The 24,122-nt window shown below is 40.4% G+C and overlaps 1 protein-coding gene and 1 long non-coding RNA gene across 2 annotated transcripts; both read left to right on the forward strand.

Annotated features, from left to right (window-relative positions):
• On the forward strand, positions 1 to 6,104 carry LOC134077890 (uncharacterized). The gene is made up of 3 exons (XR_009938787.1): positions 1 to 110; positions 700 to 804; positions 5,957 to 6,104. It is a non-coding gene; the product is annotated as an uncharacterized LOC134077890 (long non-coding RNA).
• A 9,819-nt stretch (positions 6,105 to 15,923) lies between these two features.
• On the forward strand, positions 15,924 to 20,908 carry LOC134078865 (E3 ubiquitin/ISG15 ligase TRIM25-like). The gene is made up of 7 exons (XM_062535028.1): positions 15,924 to 16,563; positions 17,239 to 17,334; positions 17,649 to 17,882; positions 18,246 to 18,381; positions 19,089 to 19,169; positions 20,017 to 20,115; positions 20,267 to 20,908. Exons 1-7 carry the CDS (start codon positions 15,979 to 15,981, stop codon positions 20,362 to 20,364), a joined length of 1,329 nt encoding a protein of 442 aa, XP_062391012.1. The 5' UTR covers positions 15,924 to 15,978; the 3' UTR covers positions 20,365 to 20,908.
• Positions 20,909 to 24,122: the final 3,214 nt, after the last annotated feature.

Here is a 24,122-nt window from a genome sequence, read left to right on the forward strand (position 1 = left end):
CCCTAAGTATTTTAATGAATCCATCTTCCCCTACACATGCTGCATGTTTTCCAGAGGAAGCAAAGATGCCATATTGCATCACCGAGCCATCATCATTCAACACAAGTCAGGTATTTGGCAGTCAGTGTATGCCCAATTTTTCCCCTCTAGACTTACTGCCGTTTCATCGGCATAAACAGAACAGAACCCACAACTGTATGCTGTAATTGAGTCTCATGAAGTATATAAGTATATATCCTTTTTTGATCCTGTGAGGGAAATTCGTTCTCTGTATTTAACCCAATTTAACCGAATTAGTGAACACACATAGCACAGCGAGGTGGGTTAGGTGCCTTGCTCAAGGGCACTTCAGCCGTGGACTGGTCGGGGATGGAACCGCAACCCTCCGGTCACAAGCTCGAAGCCCTAACCAGTAGGCCACGGCTGTCCACAAGCATAGGCTGTAAACTGCATCATGTATGAATTAAGAGTAAAAATTACAATGGCTTTGTAATACTTTAGCAGTTGGTCTGCTATTTAGTATATGTTGTACCAAGTGTTCTTGTTCTTTTTCCTGCTGATAGTACAGTGACCATCTCAACCTAAACCAACAAATTTCCCGTGGGGAATTTCCTGTAACTGATGCAGTCTATAGCTAAATTAAACAACAATTGGGAATTGTGTCAAATATTGTCATTCTTTCTGTATCTCCATCTACAGTATGTGCAGGTGGCAGATATCACAGCACATAGGAGAAGGATAGCCCTGGAAGGACTGCCGCTTTTCTTCAGGGAAGAGTCTACATGCCTTTTCAGGAAATGCCTGGTAAATGCTAGTTTTGTTTCATTGTGGCCTACCAGGCCTATGTCAAAAGCAGCCTTGGGTAAAGCTGGGAAAGATTAAACACACAGTTTCCACACCGTGGTAATCAACCGTGATAATTATGATATTTGAAATGAAAGCGGTAATTGTTATCGTCAACATTTTTAATCATTGTTTACCGTTACACCGGTAATCGTTACTTGGGTGTTTAAAGTTCTGATTTCTTTACTTGTGTAGATTTTTTTAAGTTAATACATTTCATGTCAGTAGTCCAGTCAGACATAACTGTTGAAAAAAAATGTGTCATGTACAATACTTATTTTCACTGCTGTATATACGTAAGGGATAATGTATAGAACGCTGGTCATTATCGGGAAAATAAGGACCGACAGGGCGAACCGGACCCTGACGCTCACCTGTCTTGACTCACATATGAACTTCAGTCACATCCCATCCTTAATCCATAGGGTTTATTATGATGTCAGTCCACTCTTTGCAGCTATAACAGCTTCAACTCTTAGACTTTCCACAAAGTTTAGGTGTGTGTTTCTGGGATTTTTTGACAATTCTTTCAGTGGCACATTTGTGAGGTCACACACTGATGTTGGACGAGGCGACTGGCTCTCAGTATCCACATTAATTCATCCCAAAAGTGTTCTATCGGGTTGAGGTCAGGACTCTGTGCAGGACAGTCAAGTTCATCCCCACCAAACTCTGTCATTCATGCCTTTATCTATCTATCTATCTTTATGGACCTTGCTTTGTGCACTGATGCACAGTCATGTTGGAACAGGAAGGGGCCGTCCCTGAGCTGGGCTTGGTCCCTTAGTTCCAGTGAAAGGAACTCTGAATGCTTCAGCATTAACCAAGAGATTTTGGACAATTCCATGCTCCTAACTTTGTGGGAAATTTGGGGATGGCCACTACTTGTTCCAACATGTCTGTGCACCAGTGCAAGGTCCATAAATACATGGATGACAGAGTTTGGTGTGGATAAACTTGACTGGCCTGCATAAAGTTCTGACCTCAACCCAATAGAACACCTTTGGGATGAATTAGGATGAATACTGAGAGCCAGTCACCTCATCCAACATCAATGTGTGACCTCACAAATGCACTTCTGAAAGAATGGTCAACAAATCCCAGAAACACACTCCTAACCTTATGGGAAGACTTCACAGAACAGTTGAAGCTGTTATAACTGCAAAGGGTGGACTGATGTCATCATAAACCCTATGGATTAAAGGGATATTCCACCATTTTTGGAAATAAGCTAATTTTTCACCTCCCCTCGAGCAAAACAATTAATATTTACCTTTTTCCCGTTCATCCAGCCATTCTGTGAGTCTGGCGATACAACTTTTAGCTTCAGCCTAGCATAGCTTGGAACTACATGGAACTACACTCTCATCTGGCGTAATAATCAAGGGAAGTTGCAAACGTACCATGGGCGCAGTGATATCTGAAAATAGTCCCCATAGGCAACAAGCAGTAGTAGTGCGTGATATCACTGTGCCCATGGTACGTTTGCAACTTCCCTTGATTATTACTCCAGATGAGAGTGTAGTTCCATGTCAAATCAGCCTAGAAAAATGCCAGGTTTCATTTTCAGTTGGTCTTATTGCACTCTAACTTGAGAAGAGACACGTTTTAAATGGGAAAATTACCGGAAATCTTAGTTACTTTTAAGCATGATGCTAGCAGGCGAGAAGCGAATGGTCTAATCCGATTCAATGATCTATGCCAGGCTGAAGCTAAAAGTTGTATCGCCAGACTCACAGAATGGCTGGATGAACGGGAAAAAGGGAAATATCGATCGTTTTGCTCAAGGGGAGGTGGAAAATATTTCCAAAAATGGCGGAATATTCCTTTAAGGATGGGATGTGACCGAAGTTCATATGTGAGTCAAGACAGGTGAGCGAATGCTTTTGCCAATATAGTGTATTTCTTGTATACCTTATACACCTTGTCATTCGGTGGTATTATTTTTATTATTATTATTTAATTTTCTAAATTCTTGAGTAAATGAGAGATCTGGGGCCTCATGTACAAAGACTTGCATGGAATTCTTACTACAACATTGCGTACGCGAAAATCTGGAAAGAAGCGTACGCACAAAAAAATTCAGATGTATGAAACCATGCGTACGCAGCAATCCACGCAGCTTTCCTTTGTACATCCCAAATAACGTGAAATTAAGCGCACATGCATGAGCATTATACTCCACCCCCTCTCCTCCCTCAATCACACTCATTTTAATATGCTAACTAGAAGGCCACTCGAAAACTCAGACCTCCGCGAAGGCAAAACGCCTTATCCCACGATATTAATAAGAGAAAAAAATCATTTGTGGATCCATCCGTTCTTGAACCTGCTACAAAATGTAATAATTTATATAATCAAATCGAAAAAGTATTAAACGTTTATTACCAGCGATTGCGAGGTAGAAGTGCTCTTATCAGACAACATGGTAAAGACAGTAGCCTACGTCTTTATCATCTGTAATTAATAACAAAAAAAAACAGTAGAGGCAGAGCGTGGCAGTGGCTACAAGGGTCAGAGACCGTGGCAGATTCATTGGTCAGTCTGCAAGTGACAAGGTTCACATAACGCGGTTTGTTGGGCATTTCAAGCATTACAAAATAACTGCAATAATTAAAAGGTAATTAAATCACACGTGTCCGAGTAAGAACACGCATCGCGCACCCATAGTAAGTTTATCCACGCTTTGCCACGACGATTTCTGGATCATATTCCTATATTTTGCACAAGTGTTACAACAATAATGTGAATGCTTACTCGAGGAAAGTCAAAGTAGCCTATGCAGTCAGTCAGGGAAATTGCTTCAATTCGCACTAAGCTATTCACACGGATCATCTTGTCCCATTTGTTTTTTGTTTTACTGAAAACTGTCGGAAATATGTTAAAACACCCGGAAAATGTTTTAGACATGGACATATGCGTGAAGCCGACCACATTCATCACAGATTTCGAGGAAGGAAAGCTCTTCGAAATCTGAAATGTTTGATAAGCAAGAGAATAATCATGTATGGAACTAAATATAGGCATTATCTCTATACGTTTCACATTAGGCTACCTAATTCTTGATATCCTCTGATAAGACTACAGTTTTAATTGCAGATATAGGCTGTTGCATAGTTTGGTACTATTAACGCATGTTGCATGGCCAATTATCTAGAAACATATGCCTATTTCGAAGTGCTATTTTTAATATGCTGTGCAAATAAAGGCCTTGATTCGTGATCAACTAATGTTGTTGCGCTGCATTGCCTCTATGTGTCGCCAACTGACGATACACACTGGAAATGTGCGTACGCCAGGCATGAAGCTTGCGTGGAGGACCGCACATTCTCACATTCAAGTCAGTCTTTGTACATCCGGACGTGAGCGTGAGACTTAGAGTACGCAGCATTTTTGTGCGTACGCAAGCTTTGTACATGAGGCCCCAGGTGTGTTAAAACGTGATTATACGTTGTTTTGCCTCAGCCCTCTTTTTAAATGTTGGAAATGTCATTATACTGTCAACGAAGAGTGGGACTACTTTGAGCTAGCCTGGCACGCCGTCCCAGTGACGTAACACCTTCGGCTTTTGCTGTCGCTGGTCTGGTCAACTGCTAATCGGGAAGGATTTCTGAGTTCCCGAAATCTGCGGAACTGTCCCCTTTGGTCGAGAACCAATCAACTTTGAGCAGTGGCTCTGGGTAGAGGCGTGTTCAAGGCAGAGGAAAGAGTGTTGTTGTTGGTTTAAACTCGGCAAACCGCTTTCTGACATCGACCAGTAGCAAATCGAGGCACTTAAAGGAGGTGGGTCAACCAGCGCTTGGAGAAACCAGAGAATGTCTAATAAGGGGAGAAGGACCACTAGCGAAATACTTCCGCATGGTACTGCAACTAGAGGGCGATCGCGAGCAAGTGATGAATTAATGGGTAGCAATGGAGCTGAACCCCCCAGTACCACATTTCTCGTTATATAATTTTTTCTCCTGAAATTGCATTAATGCATGCGATGCAGGATAACTTGACTTGACAATCAGCTGACCAATACAATTTTCAATATGTGTTGTTATTCCTAAAAACCCTTTCAAAGTTTTCATGTCACGTGACACAAGCGAACCACTTTACGGCCATACACCTAAAAGAAGGTTCAGCTTCACGACGGTCGTAATCGGTCGCGATTGTCGCGAGCATCCATGAGCTAAATGCTAGCATGTTACAGGGAAAACGGCCCATCCTATGAAAAGCAGAAAGGACATGAGTGACTTTTTATTTCATTTCCAGTGGAAAACCTATACTCAGGTAGCTACTACGACAATGTACATTAGGAAATGAAGTTGTCAACTGTGAAAAAAACGAGTTCTAGCCGCTTAGCCCCATAGACCACAATTCATGTATCACTTGCTCGGCAACGCCCCTAGCGGAATTTCAACAGATTGCATGAACAATCCGGTACAATGGAGTTAATAGGAAGTGGACCGGCTCTCCCTAAAGGGGCTCTGGAGAAACCGTGTTAGCACAGGCCCTTGGTCAGACTAAAGTCTCGCAGAGCCTTTGAAAGTCAATGGTAATCAGGCTGACTTTGAGCCTTTCTGTGGTTTAAAACAGCGATTTGGCTATTTAGCTACAACTAGGAGGCGGTCTTCTCCGGCCTGCCTGAACGTCTGCTTGAAATTCTGCTCCCCGGCAAACTGCATTCCAAATTATTATGCATATGCAGTCTTTGTTCATTTTCCAGAATAGTCTATAGCTACACCGGCATTCTCTTTTAACATAGACAGCCAAATTTGCCTTTAGATATATTTCATAATTTTATGAAAATGGCTTGGAATACTGCTCTGACATTCTGCAGGACAGGAGTACATGATTTAAAAATAAATAAATGAATACAACTTGAAACCATCAAGAAATTCTGTAGTTGTCCAGTTGACAGTGGAATGATGTTCCTCCAACGTGCAGATAACGACCCCAGTGGTGCTTACTATAAAAGTAGTATAAGAATGTAGAAACCATGTAATGCCAATGTAATGTCATCAAGTGTTATTACATGTTCATGATGATGTGTCATGTTAGTGACAGGTTCATGTCACTCTGTCGAAAACCTCAAGTAAAGCGTTGCTATTTTTTAACACCCATTCAGATGCTGTGAGGAGAGTTGGATTTGTTGGTGAGATGCCACAGGCATCTAATGTTGAAAAAGAAATTAAGTCATGGCTACGAAACGCGAGAGACCAGGGTGGCGGACGACGGCAGAGGTTACTACAGCAAAACAGAAACCCTGATGCTAACGTGAGCTAAGGGGGGGGGGGGGGGGGGCAAATGTAACAAATGTATTGCGGAGGTGTACTGTATTTGTTATTTGTTATTGCTGGGGGGAACACATGTTATACCTTTGTTATTTATTTATTTATTCATTTCATATACAGTGCCCTCCATAAGTATTTGAACACATGCTAAAGTTGAGTATAAAGAGGAATATAAAATCATCTTTTGGAAATTGATCTTAATGTCTTACTGTAAATACAAAAATGAGGAAATATCCAACATTTAAGGACACATGTTAATGAATAATGTATCGTAAATAGATAAATGTTTTCCTTAAAATACAGGCGTCATAAGTATTTGAACCCCTATGTGTTAAATTCCCATAGAGGCAGGCAGGTTTTTATTATTTCATGGATCCAGGATACTATGCACCCTAAAAAAGTTCCCTTGGCCTTTGCAATTAAAATAACCCCACATCCTTACATACCCTTCACCATCCCTAGAGATTGGCATGGTGTTTTTTCAGTTGGTCTATTAGCTGGTTTCATGCTCATTGAGCTCAATGCAAATCAAACCAGGTAGTAGGCTAATTGAAAAAAAAAAAAAAAAGAAGCACCATACCAATCTTTAGGTTAAGTGAAGGGTATGTGATGATGTGGGGCTGTCTGCCTCATGAGAATTTAACACATGGTTGATTCCGTGTCAAATCAGGACACTTTCGGATCTCATTGTCACAGATTGCATTTTGCATTTTGTCCATGCTCAGGGTGGGAAATGAAAAAGAAACATTTGCATAAGACAAGTCAAATTGGTGTTTTTAAAAAGAAGAGGTAATGCAGATTAAAGAACAAAATATTTAAAAAATCGTTGTATATTCCCACCAAGTGTTAGGGTGCTCTGAATATGAGATCCAACATTATTTTTCAAACTTGTGAGGTCTGCTGTTCAGTCCCTGATGGAATTTCTTTCTTCTTTTTCTGAGAGTGTTTCTACTGATCTCAAAAAGGGGGAAAAAATCAACAGCCTATGTTGAGTAAAAATATGTATTCTGTAAGTCTAAACAGAGCCCAGCCAAGAACTCCAATAAAATGTTGATCAACTTTGAGGGACTGCTATGACCATCCAGGATGATCCAGACCACTCGTGGTGATTTTACTGCATGCTATTCCAATTTATGCACCAGCCTCCAAAATTTGAGCCTCCTACAAATTCTAGTTCTTGAGCAATGAGCTTATGAACTTTGACAAACAAAAGAGGCAGAGCAAAATTGACACCCCCCTCCCCCCGTAAAACTGTCTAACTTGGAAAGTATTGATCTTAGCACAAAAACATTTTACAGAGTGTCTCCTGGGTAACATAGGTACAAATGGTATTTTTTTTTCAGATTTTTTTGAGACGCAAGTGCGTGCGCTCTGGTTGATTTGACGTGGAATGACCCTCTTGTGTTTTGACTTATTGAATCTCCTTTACTGTAATAGGCCAGTCAATCTAGCTCAAAAAAGGGCCAAAACTTAAACTAATTGCAATAGTAATGGTTCATACTTTTTATTGATCCTTAAACCCTCCTGCATCACATATTAAAAATCTACCCATTTATATTTAGTGGAACATACTTTTATTCAAGGTCAAAGGTAGCAATTTCCCATGCATTTTGCTATTGGGATTTACTACAGGTGAAATGAGTAAAATGTTAAACTATAGATATCAAATTGAAACTTTCACAGTTGTTTACTCACATTAAAGGGATAGTTCGGATTTTAAGACACGAAGTTGTATGGGTTCCCTGTCAGCAACGTAGTGCATCAGCACTGACTTACCCCCGACAGCGTCCTGTGAGCCGAGATCCAGCCGGTTTTAGATCGTTTTTGATGCTGAAGAAAGTAGTCCGGCAAGTTTCTGGGGTCACGAAAGTAAAGTGTTTTTCTTCTCAAAACCATATGCGTTCAACAGAGTGATATATTTGCACCACAAAAACGTTGTCCAGGAAAAATTCAAACCTCGTTATCACTTACTTATTTTCGCGATTCCTATCACTGCGCGCTACTGACAGCTGGACAACGTTTTTGTGGTGCAAATATATCACTCTGTTGAACGCATATGGTTTTGAGAAGAAAAACACTTTACTTTCGTGACCCCAGAAACTTGCTGAAGAAAATAGTCCGGCATCAAAAACGATCAAAAACCGGCTGGATCTCGGCTCACAGGACGCTGTCGGGGGTAAGTCAGTGCTGATGCACTACGTTGCTGACAGGGAACCCATACAACTTCGTGTCTTAAAATCCGAACTATCCCTTTAAGGCTAATATTTTTTGTATTGCAAGTTTTCTGAAATGTGATGTTTATATATGCAAATGAGACCAGTTTTACCTAAATATGCAATAATTTGCATATATTTCTAGAAAACTAAATCTGAGCAATAGGTACAGTCAGCTTCAAAATAATTGCTGCATTTTGCTTCTATATTGGATACCAAAAGCCTATGCAAAGGGAATATTAGATATTACTTCATATCACCTCAGAAATGAGGAAATCAAGTCAAGTCAAAATCAATGCGTTTCAATGGAAGTACATTATAGAACAAATGATTGTCAATGATATGGTATGATGGAAGTATCTCAATGCATGCCAAGTCACATAAGGAAGATATTGACCTTTAGACAACATATCAAGTGAGTTGCATGCACTGAGATACTTCCATCATACCATATCATTGACAATCATTTGTATAATGTACTTCCATTGAAACGCATTGATTTTGGCTTGACTTGATTTCCTCATTTCTGAGGTGATATGAAGTAATATCTAATATTCCCTTTGCATAGGCTTTTGGTATCCAATATAGTAGCAAAATGCAGCAATTATTTTGAAGCTGACTGTACCTATTGTTCAGATTTAGTTTTCTAGAAATATATGCAAATTATTGCATATTTAGGTAAAACTGGTCTCATTTGCATATCTAAACATCACATTTCAGACTATTTGCAATACAAAAAATCTTTGTCATAATGTGAGTAAACAACTGTGAAAGTTTCAATTTGATATCTATAGTTTCAAATTTTACCCATTTCACTAGTAAATCCCAATGGCAAAATGCATTGGAAATTGCTACCTTTGACCTTGAAAAAAGTATGTTCCACTAAATATAAATGGGTAGATTTTGTATATGTTAATTAGATATACCTAGGGATCACAAAAATCTTGGAATGATTACTATTGCAATTAGTCATGGGTCAAACACTAGATTGACTGGCCTATTGGGCAGCCAATGGGCTAGGGCCGGCCCTGTAGCAGGCGAGAAGCTAATGGTCTAATCCGATTCAATGATCTATGCTAGGCTGAAGCTAAAAGTTGTATCGCCAGACTCACAGAATGGCTGGATGAACGGGAACAAGGTAAATATCGATTGTTTTGCTCGAGGGGAGGTGGAAAATGAGCGTATTTCCAAAAATGGCGGAATATCCCTTTAAGATCAATTTCCAAAAGATGATTTTATTTTCCTCTTTTTAGGCAACTTTAGCATATGTTCAAATACTTATGGAGGGCACTGTATATATTTCATGACCATTAAAGTGATTTAATATTGAAGGTTTCATATGTATTTATTTATATTTTAAAGCTAATACTTGTCTCAGGTGATTTTCATATTAAATGTTTAGAGATATAGTGTGTATATTAACACAATAAACTTACATTTCTTTGAATTCTGGACTATTGTAATTTTCTTTTTAACAGTTATGCAAGGCAAGTTTACTTATATAGCACATTTCATACACAGAGGCAGTTCAATGTGTTAAACAAAGATGAATGAATAAACTTTAAAAGAAATAAAATACGAACATGGAGGGGAAAAACAATAACAATGCTGAGTATGGGCCTAGAGAGGGCAATGTGGGCTGCCCATGCGTGGCCATTACAGGGCCCACGCTTTTGAGCGTGGGCCTAGAGAGGGCTTAGGGCTAGATGAGGGCAGCCCATAGGGGCCTGTGCGGGCCTAGTTAGGGCTATTAGGGCTAAGTGAGGGCTGCCCCTGCGGGGCCAGCACTGCGGGCCCAGCGCTTTGCCGATGAGCAAGCCCTCAGGGGCCCACCGTGGGCAGCCCGCTAGGGGCCCCAGCGGCAGCCCACAGTGAGCCTACAAGGGGCCCGCGCGGGCTTGCTTGCTGGGGTTGTTTTTAAAACAACTTTGCCTAGACTTGGAGTTAAGAGTTAAGAGAATAAGAAACACTGAGAAGTGTGCACACCAGGGAGAGGACTGTTGTGTGTGTACTGTAGGCTACTTCTGATAATACAGTGGGAACAAAATGATAACTCTTACACCTCCATGTGGACACATGCGGAACTACAGGATCCACTTTACTACATAGAGAGCCGAAGTCCCGCCCCTTCCGATTGCCTCCATGGGACCTATCTTTGGATTTTTTTTCAATGGCAGTCAATGGAGAAATATAAATTATTTTCTGGTCCCGATTGTCTTGTGCCTTGAATTACCCATATGATGTTTGTCAATTTTAATGACAATTTTTCATGTAAAGACATTTGAAAAGTATGTCATAACTAGTGAATTACAACATTGTGAAAGGTCGTGTTTCCAATGACTACAAACACATCAGTCGCGTTAGTGACGTTAGACCAATTCACAGCCACGGGCGCCAGCAACAGGTCTTATTTGAGCTTCCCCCTTGCCGATGAAAATATCATGAGTCAGAGGATTAAACACATCAGATAAGTTGTATTTCATTCATAGACTGTACAGACACTACTGTTAAGTGACTTAGCTGGCAGCAAGATGTAACCGTTAACTAGCATAATAGCTAGCTAACTAGCCAGCCTCTCGTTTGCTAGTTGGTGGCTCAGTTGGTGACGTGCATCGTTTGAGACGAGAAATGTAGTCCACTGAACGGATTCGCACAAAACTTAGATAACTTTTAAAGTCTAATGAAAAACATAACTTTATTAATGTGAAAAATTATCTTTTAAATTCCCACACATCATATGTGAAATGCACGGTCCAACTCGAACGGGACCAAAAAATAATTGTTATCTCTCCATTGACTCCCATGCATAAAAAATCGTAAAATAGGTCCCATAGACCGGAAGTAGAAGGGCGTGACTTCGGCTCTCTATTCAGATGTTGTCTTGTTTGGCCAATAACTTTCCTGCTGTGAGAACAGTGACATTTCAAAGACTGTAGGCTATATGCAGTAACATACATAGACTAAACAGTTAGACCACTGAGTCTGTAAACTGAATACATTTGCACCAGTCAGTTAGTGGTCTTCATTGCTCCTCGTGTGCTCTTTCCAAGCTGACTTGAACTCTGGAACAAACTAACCTCCACAACACACAACCATGAGTCATCATGAGGATAGCTAGACTGGTTTAAAAACCTGTTCTTTGGAATTAACGCTTAAGCCCAACAACGCTGGGCATGTTGTCATGGGCTACAGGTTCCTTTAGGCAAGATGAGATGCATTTATATCATAATTTAGACAATGACTTTATATTTATATTATTATGTATCCTCTGACTTGTTTACTGGGTTTACTGTGAATGTGTGGTGATGGAAAAGAGATTCCTGAAATAGATCAAGATTGAATGGATTAGAGTTTTTGTAATTATGGTCTATGCCTTTTTTTTCCCCTTATTTTTTTATTTATTGTAGACAGTCAGCGCAGATATGTGTGGTAAGATAATGACGTATATCACTGATTCTTGAGATAAGGGACAAAAGACGTCCCCCATCAAAATGTTGCAATTTTCCTTAAAAAACAATAAATAATTTAATTTAAAAAGGCTTTAAAAGATAGATATGAAAGATTTGTGTATGTTTAGACCCTTAGTTTTGTATATATTTATATTATTTCATAGTAAATTCATAAAATACTGGCACTGTACTATGAAAGCCCATGTAAATGAACTCGTCCTCCGTAAAGGTGACAGAATCAAACTACAAAAATAAAGTGTTTAAAATGCCCAGAATGCACAATTATGACTATGAGGTTAATTGGATGACTTAGTAAAATATCACAAAATACTTGAAGTGAACATTGCATTATTTATACATTAACAACAGCCTTTCAAAATCTGTCCTCAATTTATGTCAACTCCGTCAGATATTTTTCAAATTTAAAATAAATCAGGCATATTTTGGTCAGCTTTAACCCTGAGGACCCCCTTAGACTTCTTTCTGTTGATGGATGCAGCAGTCCAACACATGGTCTCGCTAGTTTTTAAAAAATGTAAATATTCAGCAAACAAGTTGAAAACCTTGCGGTCACAGCTTTTTTGTGTCAACTCTGTCTTCAAAGTAGGGATGAATTCAATCAAGAAGTTTGAAATAAAAGTTGGTATTTTGGTTTAGTTTAGTGGCAGCTAGCAACTGGGGAAAATCAAAACGGCTACCATCTACTACACATGAGTAAGTAAAAAAAAACATGTTGTTTTTTCAACTCCATCAGGCGTCAACTCTGTCAGATATTTTGTCTGACGGTGTTGACATGTAAGCTGATGGAGTGGAAAAGTGCTCCCAAATACTCATTAAGTAACGTATAACAACTGCAAAACATGATAATACTGAAAAGTATGCATGTTGATTGACTTCAGAAATATCTAATATACCCAAATGCCAAATAATAACTTTAACTAGATGTACCGCATCGCGGTACACAATATGACCACCACTCAGTCCTGCACAATCTCTCCGCAAAAATAAATCATACTTGTCAATTTGTTTCCATCTCCTACTCCATCCCCTACTGCAACTTTTATGTATAAATGTGTGTGTGTGTGTGCTTGCTTTTGTGTATGTGTGCTTCTCTGTACGTGAGTTTTCACTTGTGTGTATGTGTGTGTGTGGCGGGGGTAATTGGATGTGTGTGTGTGTGTGTGTGTGTGTGTCTGCTTACCTGCATTTGTGTGTGTTTTGTGTCTGTGTGTGTGTGTGTATGTTCACTTATGAGTGTGTGTGGGTAATGGTGTGTGTGTGTGTGTGTGTGTGTGTGCGCAACCGGGTGTGTTTGTGCATGCGTGCGAGAGCGTGTTTACGTGTGTGTGTGTGTGCGTGCAGGTCTGTGTGTGCGTTCGTACGCCTGCCTGTCTACTGTGTGTGTATGTGTGTGTCTTTGTGTTTATGCTTGTGTGTGTGTGTACATGCATGTTTGTGAGTGCGTGCGTACCTGTGTGTATGTACTGTATGTGAGTTGATGTGTGTGTCTTTGTTTTTAAGCGTGTGTGTGTGTGTGTGTACATGCATGTTTGTGAGTGTGTGCGTACCTGTGTGTATGTATTTATGTGCATATGTGTGTGTGTCTGTGTGTACATGTGTGTCTGTGCGTGCGTTTGTGTGTGTGTGGGTGTACGTGCATGTTTGTGAGTGTGTGCGTACCTGTGTGTGTGTGTATGTATGTATGTGCATGTGTGTGTGTGTGTCTGCTTGTCTGTGTTTGTGTGTGTTTATGTTTGTGTGTGTCTGCCTGTCTGTAAGTGTGTGTGCGTGTGTGTGCCTGCATGTGTGTGCATGTATCTTTATGTGTGTGTGTGTGTGTGTGTGTGTGTGTGTATGCGTGTGCATAGTGACTAAATGTACGTATATGAATTTATTGTATGGTCCCCCATGAACCAAATGACAGAAAATTTGGCATACATTCAGAGGGTGTCATCAAGATCCTACACTTCAAATTTCATGCAGTTTTGACTAGGTGGCGCTAAACATCAAATGAGTGGTTATGGAATGGGTTGACATGACCCCTAGGCCCTGCAGTTCTCAAGATATTCACAGAAAACTGTGTCCAGCCTTCTACAGGCCAATTTTCACCCTAAATATGGGAGGAGAGATGTCTGTTTCTGTCCAGTAAAAGACTCTGAAACTGACGGGGACAGCTTGGACCCTCCAAGCAAGCCAGACCAAGGAGCTCCTGATATGTCATAGCCCCTGATGTTATGGACTTCATAGAGCATAGGCATGTTCATCATCTCTTGTCCAATACCCAAGTCCCGCAGGTTAGACAAACTATCAGTGATGGGCAGTAGCTTCACTACTTGTAGCGAAGCTACTAGCTTAATTACATTTCTCAGTAGCTTGATGGCGTAACTATTTTCTGAAGCAGATTGTTTTTCAATAGATTAGCTATTTTGTTTTACTGTGTAGTGCAGTAGCTTTTACAGAAGCTACATTTTCCAGAGCATCTGTGGAGCTCACAGTAGAGCTTCTTTCTGGCCACCCATAAATGTATCATTTAGGCTACAGTATATTCTGTATAAACTTGAAAGACAAACTAATTTTCCAAGCCAGAGATGAAGCAACAAAATTGTACTTGATGTACTAAGATGTTGGTGGTAGTGGTTTTGTTGAGTAAAGTCTATGAAATAGGCTGTCAAAATTGGTTGCATTCGTTTTAACTTGCTCATGGTAAAGATAAACTGAATTGTACTTTTAGATATAGCACCAACATTTCAGCCAAGTAGAATGTAACTAGGATAATCAAGAGGTGAAGCTTAGAGTTAAAAGCTTGACTTGTAGTAAAAAGTTAGTTTGCCGTTTATCCTGCAAACTTAAGAAATGACAAAATCTAATTTGGGCTACATATGCACACTCTCCGTGGGCGACATATGCACACTCTCTCAGTAGGCCCTACCTTCTCTTCACTATTATGTGGAGCCTGTTTTTCTCAAATTGGTTTTGGTTATCGTTTTTGAACTGAATATATGTTATAGCCCACATGTGAAAATTAAGGTAATTAAGTTACTGTATTTGTTATGCTGATTATGTTGGCTAGGTGACTAACTTTGTGTGAAGCTTTATTGGTTAATGTTCATTGTTTTGTAAATTACATAGCTTCTGTAAATTACATAAATTCCGTAGTTTCTGATGTAGTACACTACTTTTGCGAAAGTTATAACTTACCTTGCATTTACTATAGAGTAACTGGTAGCTTAGCTCACTATCTTCTAAGTAGCTTGCCCATCACTATTATATAACTATTATATAAAAATATCTACTTGGCTCTACATTGAAGACAGAAATGGCCGATAAAACTCTATCTATGTATTTACTTACTTGCTGAAAGAAATAGAAGCAAATCAAAGAACTTACCTGCCTGAGGCCCTGTAGATACCCTTTCCCTTGATACTCTCTCCCTTTGCCATGTCAAAACTAGGTAAATATCTTTAATTAGTTCGATTCTCGATTAGTTTGTCAACACCGTCAATTGTGTGTCAACACCGTAAGATGGAGGTTTTTCATTTATATAAAAAAATGTATGCTTCTTTTTTTCAATTGAGTGCGTTCATACATTAAAACACCAATGTATCTACATGCATCAGTGTCTTGTGTGCACAAAACCACTGACTGTATATATTAAAAATGAAAAAATAGTCAACTAAATTAAGATAATTTAAAAAGCCTCACTTCAAAACAATGTAAAATTATATTAAAAGTGTATGCAATGCAAATTTTCACTAAACCTTGCTAAGGCACACCATTTCTACACACATAAAAACTTAACAGTGTTGTTCAATTGATCAAACACACACAACAACATATTTTCATGTGTCTGACGGAGTTGACAAATGCTAAGTCCCTAAGTGAGTAAATGTCACTTTTTATAAAAAATGGTTTAATAAAAAACCTGTGTCTTTTCATGGTATGTTAGATGAGACATGTGTTTATGAAGATAGCCAGTTCAAATTAATGTAGTATAGATTTTTTGTTGGTCACTTTTCAAAAGCACTTTTGTCCCTAATCTCAAGAATCATCGACCAAATGAAAGAAAATAACTCTGTGCCTTTAAGAGGTGGGTCCACACAGAACAAGGAAGTCACACACCTACTTCCAGTGAAATGAAACCTTCCCAACTTTACAGGTAGATAGTTCATGCATGTGTCTGTATGAGAGGGTAAAATGGCCTTTATTCCCGTGTCTCAGGATGAGTTCAGCTGTTGTGTTTGTCTGGATCTGCTGAAGGATCCGGTGACTGTTCCCTGCGGACACAGTTTCTGTTTGAACTGCATTACAGGCTGCTGGGATCAAGAAGACCAGAAGGGTGTTTACAGCTGCCCACAGTGCAGAAAGACTTTCTCGTCAAGGCCTGTGCTGGGTAGAAACACAATGCTGACTGAAGTTATAGAGAAGCTGAAGAAGACTGAACTGCAGTCTGATGTTAAGGTTCCTTCCTATGCCGGACCAGATGATGTGGAGTGTGATTTCTGCACTGGGAGAAAACATAAAGCCATCAAGTCATGTCTAACATGCCTGGTTTCCTATTGTGAAGCTCACATTCAGCCTCACTATGAAGGGCCTCGCTTTAGCAAGCACAAGCTGGTGAATGCCACCTCACAGCTACAGGAGAAGATCTGCTCTCAGCATGACAGGATCATTGAAGTGTTTTGTCGCACTGACCAGCAGTTAATCTGTATGTTGTGTTCAATGGATGACCACAGTGGACATAAAACTGTCTCAGCTGTAGCAGAACGGACTGAGAGGCAGGTTAGTCAAGTCAAGTCAAGTTTGTTTATATAGCACATTTCAAGGACAAGGGTCAATCAATGTACTTTATAGACAAAAGCAAAGAGTAATCATAAATAAAAGCTTAAAATGGCAATAGTTAAAAATAGCTTGAAAAGTGAAGTATAATAATAAATAGATAAGATTACGTAAAATGCAAAACTCTTAAAAACATAAAGCACACCACGTAATAATCAAAAGACAAATTCATAATGTGTAACTGAGTGATAACAGGGAGTGCATTTGATCAGTTGGCGAAAGGCATCCACAGAACAGTTTGGACTCAAGTCTACATTTAAAACAGTTGGGGCCTGATGTCATCCGATATATTATTATTATTATTATTATTATTATTATTAGTAGTAGTAGTAGCATCATCATTATTAAGTGTATTATTATTATTATTATTATTAGTAGTAGTAGTAGTAGTAGCATCATCATTATTAAGTGTTATATACTCAGGTGTTAAACCGATATAGCCAGAGAGTTATAATACACTTGACACAGCCACAACATATTGTTCATTTGATTCTGTGGTTTCCTTATACGTATATGGAACTTTATGGTTGACGTCTCCAGAAAGTTAGCCATGATTCATCATGAATGCTCAGAATATAATTAGCTACAGTACATTGGTGTGTGTTGATCTCTCCATAGAACAAGTTGCTGGAGACGAAGGTGGAGAACCGGACACAGATCCAGCAGAGAGAGAAGGAGCTGCAAGAGGTCCATCAGGCCCTGCTAACGCTAAAGGTCATTACTGCTCAACATGGCTCATGTTTGTTTACTGTTACAGATGGGTGTACTGTTTGTTATTGTGTGCTGTTAAGTCATTTAACTTGATATGGACAAAGCGAAAGCAAGTCAGGCATTCATCTTCCCAAAGATAAACTGTTTGTTTGGAATGAGGCCTACTGTTCAACATGGCTCTTGTTTATTGAACATTACTGTCTGTTTGTTTATTCATTGGTTTACGAGAGCTGCTTAGTCATTTCACTTTGATAATACAATTAGATGTGGACGAAGAAACCAAGTCAAGCTGGTATGACCTTTACATCTCCCACCAGGCCTCTGCACAAGAAGCTGTTGAGGACTCTGAGAGGATGTTCACTGAGCTGATCAGCTTCATGGAGCAAAAGCGCTCTGAGGTGACCGAGTCGATCAGAGCTCAGGAGAGGGCAGAGGTGAGTCGAGCTGAAGGACTCCTGGAGCAGCTGGAGCTGGAGATCACTAAACTGAAGAGCAGAGATGCTGACATGGAGAAACTTCTACATAAAGAAGATCATATTGATTTCCTCCAGGTAAAATCACCAACGCTGATGTCATTTTGTAGGTGTTTGTAAGTAATATTACAATGTTAGGCTGTTTGAGTCAGCAAGCTGTAAGAGGAATGATAAACTCTGTGACTGTAACATTACATTGAAACTGCTCGGTGTTCTAGTGTGAGTGACCATGTACTAAAATTACAATTCAATTAGCAAGGTCTTGTTTGATTTGTGGTGATCTCCCTCATTAATGTGGGCTAGAACCCCTAGACTTCTTGTATGATTACATACATTATCTTACTTCTAGATAGCTCTAGGCTAGAAGATTCTAGAGGGCATGTTCACTATTCCAGAAACTGAGTGCATTAGTATGTTGATGATGTGTGTGTATCTCCATAGAGCTTTGATGCCTGCTGCACTTCATCTGTGTCAAAGATCCGTTCCAGTGTAACTTTCACTCCACATCTCTCCTCAACTGATATTAAGAGGCCGGCCCTTAAAGAGATAGAACACAAGGTGTTGAGGTTAAATGCAGGTGAGATGCCTCAAAGTGGTTGTGTCATCTGTGTGAAACAGTTTTGTTCTCCATTTTTCAATACCTTTACAGTGTTGTCTGTTTTATTTGAATTATGTTGGCATTCATCTCATGCCTAAGACAAGTACACTTGCCATTGAGAAATGCCCCTGGTTGTTCTAATATATGCATTTACAGTAAATAGAATTGGCCCTTGTTCTCTTACTGTACATGCAAATGTCAATAGAAACGTTTTCATTATGATCATATGTGACCCTGTAAAGCGTAACCAGTCGTTTCGGTAAAATGTATTAAATTAAGTTATTGTGCTCACGTGAACGGCCATAAACTAAGCTTTCCAACGATATGTATATCGAGGGTATTACACAAACTATCGCTAAGATAACAGCATCCAAAGTTGACATGGTTCTCCTGTCACAATATGCCAGAAGAGGAGAAATCACCTTTTTAAGCGGCGCGTGCACAACGGGAATGACAGTAAATGTGTTGAATCTTCGCCGGGTTTAACAGTCAAAACGTATGTTTTTCCGTGAAATGCGTTCACGATATGAAACTGTAGACTGTATACAGTCGAATTATGCGAAAACGTGAAATTCAACATTTTAACCCGGAAGTTTGTTATTGTTGATTTTCTCAAAATAACGTTGTGCGCAAAACGACTGATTTCGCTTTGAATGGTCACATATATGTTTTCTTATTACTCACAGACCACAAAGCTACAAGCCATGACTCCCATCAGACTAGTGAACCCACACGTCCCCATCAAAAAAGTGTCGTCCCAGAGAGAGGTTTGTACACCATGCAGCACTAACAGGGGAGCTACACCAGACGCGTAACTGAAGCGTTCCGTTCGAGACGCGTATTGCAGCCGGTCGCAGCAGTTAATTATCACTGTAGTCAAAGGAAGTAGCTACACCAGACGCAACAGTGGCGCGTACATTCGAAAAAATAGACCCATCTTCTAAAATGGATTTTACGCGTTGCGAACGGAACGCTTCAGTTACACGTCTGGTGTAGCTCCCCTGTAAGATAGTGACCTCCATTATCTCCATGACTACACCCACTGCCCTGAGCTGGACTCCCAGCTTGGCTCTGAGGTGTGCTGGTGTCGTCCAATCAGAGAGCTGAACCTGAGGCTGTGGGTCCACCAATCACAACACTCTGAGACATGGCAGCTGGTCATGTGACCTGACCATCCATGTGCAACACGAGGAGGAAGATTTATACGATGGCCTCCACACCCATGATTCTCTTTCGTTTATAGTACCATAACACTTCTGAACATGTCTGCTATTTTAGTCTTTTAATATTTGAATCTAGACTGACACAACTACTGTAGAAATGAAGCAAAATAAGTAGTGTCATCATTTAATAATTGAAAATAAATGTTTGTTTCTCTGTATTCCTCTAATAATCAACTGTAATAGTCATATTTTATCAATCAATTTGTGTCGTTTAAAATGTTTTCTTTATCTCTAAATAATATTAATTATACATTTAACCAGAGTAAAATGCTTATTAATGAAGTACGATCATGTTTATCGATAAGCTTCTGAGCAGAGATATTGTTCTGAGCTGGTCAGGGGTGACCACTTCAGCTCCTTCTCATTGCATTGCATTCTCCTTCTCCTGCAGGCTTCAGGGTTGGGGACAGAGTCCGAGTGAAGGCTTCTGTTGGAACTCCATGGAACGGCTGGAGAAACGTCACTCACAGCAGTGTGGGTGTGATAACAGGTGAGGCCCTTGTGGTGTTTAGATTTGTCTCTGAAGCCCTCATGCATGACTGAGTGTATTGCACGTTGAACCCTGGTATTTATTTGTTTCTGTACGTTACTATGAACTAATGATGTTAAAACTGACTTTGTGTTCTCTCCTGTTCCCATAGAGATCGGTTTTTGGGGGATTTCTAATGGCCTGTTAGTTGACTTTACTGAGTGCACTTCCTGGTGGGCACGAGCCTCAGACTTGGAGCTGGTCCTCTGATGCCTCACATGCCCTAATTTAGAGGTCATGACCTGACCTCTGGGCTTTATGAAAGTCGTGAAGTGCAACATGATGCAGGTTCATTACTGATTTTGACACACCCATCGTTTACATTAGCCACCCAGGCTCTCCACTCAGTAGCTTTGTCCTGAGGAGGGAAACCAAATTCTGGCAACAGTCAGCAATCGTTCTGTTTGTTGGCATGCAGCTATTGAGCTGTTCAGTTTTTGACCATTTTTCAATTAACTTTATGATGGAGTTTTACGACAGCATCATGTTCCCAGTGACATCACATGTCGTTCCCAGTGACATCACATGTCGTTCCCAGTGACATCACATACCGTCCCCAGTCCACATCAGCTCATTGGTGTGTCCAGATTACTGATCTCCTGTTGGTTCACCTGCTGATGTGTGTCCCCACCTGAAGCACACTGAAAGACTCATGAGCTCACCTTTATATGCCCTCCAATGGGATCCCCTGTGCAGGTAGCCTTGGGGCTGTTGGTGTTGCTCTCAGTGCCTTTGTGTTCAACTGTGCCCCTGCTGGTTTGAAAGCCATATTTGTAGTTCAATAAACTGCCAATAAACAAACCTGCACTTGCATCCAAGGAGGACTCAAAACTGATTTGTTTTTCTCTTATTGTCTCCTCTCTTCGGGTGCTCTCAAATAATAGCATTTATTGTCATGTTCTGCTACTCCACAGGATATTTCTAATATGCCTACAACTTGTCTGCCCCAGCATGAATACACCTCACTCATGACAAGAGGTCACATCAGAATACCCCTCACTCATGACAAGAGGTCACATCAGAATAGTCCTCACTCATGACAAGAGGTCACATCAGAATAGTCCTCACTCATGACAAGAGGTCATATCAGAATAGTCCTCACTCATGACAAGAGGTCACATCAGAATAGCCCTCACTCATGACAAGAGGTCACATCAGAACACCCCTCACTCATGACAAGAGGTCACATCAGAATACCCCCAGAGAATGTCTAATAAGGGGAGAAGGACCACTAGCGAAATACTTCCGCATGGTACTGCAACTAGAGGGCGATCGCGAGCAAGTGATGAATGAATGGGTAGCAATGGAGCTGAACCCCCCAGTACCACATTTCTCGTTATATAATTTTTTCTCCTAAAATTGCATTAATGCATGCGATGCAGGATAACTTGACTTGACAATCAGCTGACCAATACAATTTTCAATATGTGTTGTTATTCCTAAAAACCCTTTCAAAGTTTTCATGTCACGTGACACAAGCGAACCACTTTACGGCCATAGACCTAAAAGAAGGTTCAGCTTCACGACGGTCGTAATCGGTCGCGATTGTCGCGAGCATCCATGAGCTAAATGCTAGCATGTTACAGGGAAAACGGCCCATCCTATGAAAAGCAGAAAGGACATGAGTGACTTTTTATTTCATTTCCAGTGGAAAACCTATACTCAGGTAGCTACTACGACAATGTACATTAAGAAATGAAGTTGTCAACTGTGAAAAAAACGAGTTCTAGCCGCTTAGCCCCATAGACCACAATTCATTTATCACTTGCTCGGCAACGCCCCTAGCGGAATTTCAACAGATTGCATGAACAATCCGGTACAATGGAGTTAATAGGAAGTGGACCGGCTCTCCCTAAAGGGGCTCTGATACCCCTCACTCATGACAAAAGGTCACATCAGAATAGTCCTCACTCATGACAAGAGGTCACATCAGAGTAGTCCTCACTCATGTCAAGAGGTCACATCAGAATAGTCCTCACTCATGACAAGAGGTCAGAATAGTCTTCTCATGACAAGAGGTCACATCAGAATATCCCTAACTCATGACAAGAGGTCACATCAGAATAGCCCTCACTCATGACAAGAGGTCATATCAGAATACCCCTCACTCATGACAAGAGGTCACATCAGAATAGTCCTCACTCGTGACAAGAGGTCACATCAGAGTAGTCCTCACTCATGTCAAGAGGTCACATCAGAATAGTCCTCACTCATGACAAGAGGTCAGAATAGTCTTCTCATGACAAGAGGTCACATCAGAATATCCCTCACTCATGACAAGAGGTCACATCAGAATAGTCCTCACTCGTGACAAGAGGTCACATCAGAATAGCCCTCACTCATGACAAGAGGTCATATCAGAATACCCCTCACTCATGACAAGAGGTCACATCAGAGTAGTCCTCACTCATGACAAGAGGTCACATCAGAATAGCCCTCACTCATGACAAAAGGTCACATCAGAATACCCCTCACTCATGACAAGAGGTCACATCAGAATACCCCTCACTCATGACAAGAGGTCAGAATAGTCCTCTCATGACAAGAGGTCACATCAGAATAGTCCTCAGTCATGACAAGAGGTCACATCAGAATAGCCCTCACTCATGACAATAGGTCACATCAGAATAGCCCTCACTCATGACAAGAGGTCACATCAGAATAGCCCTCACTCATGACAAGAGGTCACATCAGAATAGCCCTCACTCATGACAAGAGGTCACATCAGAATACCCCTCACTGATGACAAGAGGTCACATCAGAATACCCCTCACTCATGACAAGAGGTCACATCAGAATACCCCTCACTGATGACAAGAGGTCACATGACCTTTAAAGTTATGACCTGGAGAGAGCATACAGTTGATTCTCAGAATAGAATAGAGTAGAATGGATTAGAATAGAATAGATACAACATGACAAGAGCAACCTGTATAAATGCAGATTAGAATTGAATACATAGGAACTTGGTATTAAACTTCTATTGTATAACATTTTGATAGTGAGGGATCCAACATTTCTACCACAAACTGTCAATAAACAAAACCTGCACTTGCATCCAACAAGGAAGATTCAATTCTGATTTCTTTTTTCTGTTATTCTGTTCTCTCTATTCAGTTGCTTTTGAATAATGCAACATTTGAAATATCAATATCTACAGGAGGTGGGTGGATGGCTACCATGTGATCAAAATAATGTATCATTATGTATCAATTGTTTATGAGGTGATTGTGGTAGTGTGATGAAATTTTTGGATGGCAGATCATGAAAGATTTGCACTCGAGGAAGAAGCAACCACTTTTGTCCATTTATGCAGGGTTTAGACTGCATACGCAGTCTTTCTACTACGATACTGTATATGAGCTCTCACTGCTTTCACTGCTGTTGCTCTACAGCTCCTCCTGCTGTTGTGTGTTTGGACTGTGATCTTTACTAGCGTCTTTACAAATGTGTGATGCCTGATCACCTGCTTGCCTATCAGGTTTCTAAACGTTCAGTTGTAGCCTACAGCACTTTGGTCAACTGTGTTGTTTTTAAAACAACTTTGACTAGACCTGGAGTTAAGAGATAAGATTATAGGAAACACTGAGAAGAGTGCACACCAGGGAGAGGGCCGTTGTGTGTGTACTGTAGGCTACTTCTGATAAGTGGTAACAAAATTATTACTGTAACTCTTACACCTCCATGTGGACACATGCGGAACTACAGGATCCACTTCACTACATACAGGTGTTGTGTCTTGTTTGGCCAATAACTTTCCTGCTGTGAGAACCGTGACATTTCAAAGACTGTTGGCAATATGCAGTAACATACTTAGACTAAACAGTTGGACCACTGAGTCTGTAAATTGAATACATTTGCACCAGTCAGTTAGTTGTCTTCATTGCTCCTTGTCTGCTCCTCCCATATTAACATGCTGACTTTGAACTCTGGAGCAAACTAACCTCCACAACACAGTCATCACGAGG

Source organism: Sardina pilchardus, chromosome 4, assembly GCF_963854185.1.
Source record: "Sardina pilchardus chromosome 4, fSarPil1.1, whole genome shotgun sequence".
NCBI classification, from domain to species: Eukaryota; Metazoa; Chordata; class Actinopteri; order Clupeiformes; family Clupeidae; genus Sardina; species Sardina pilchardus.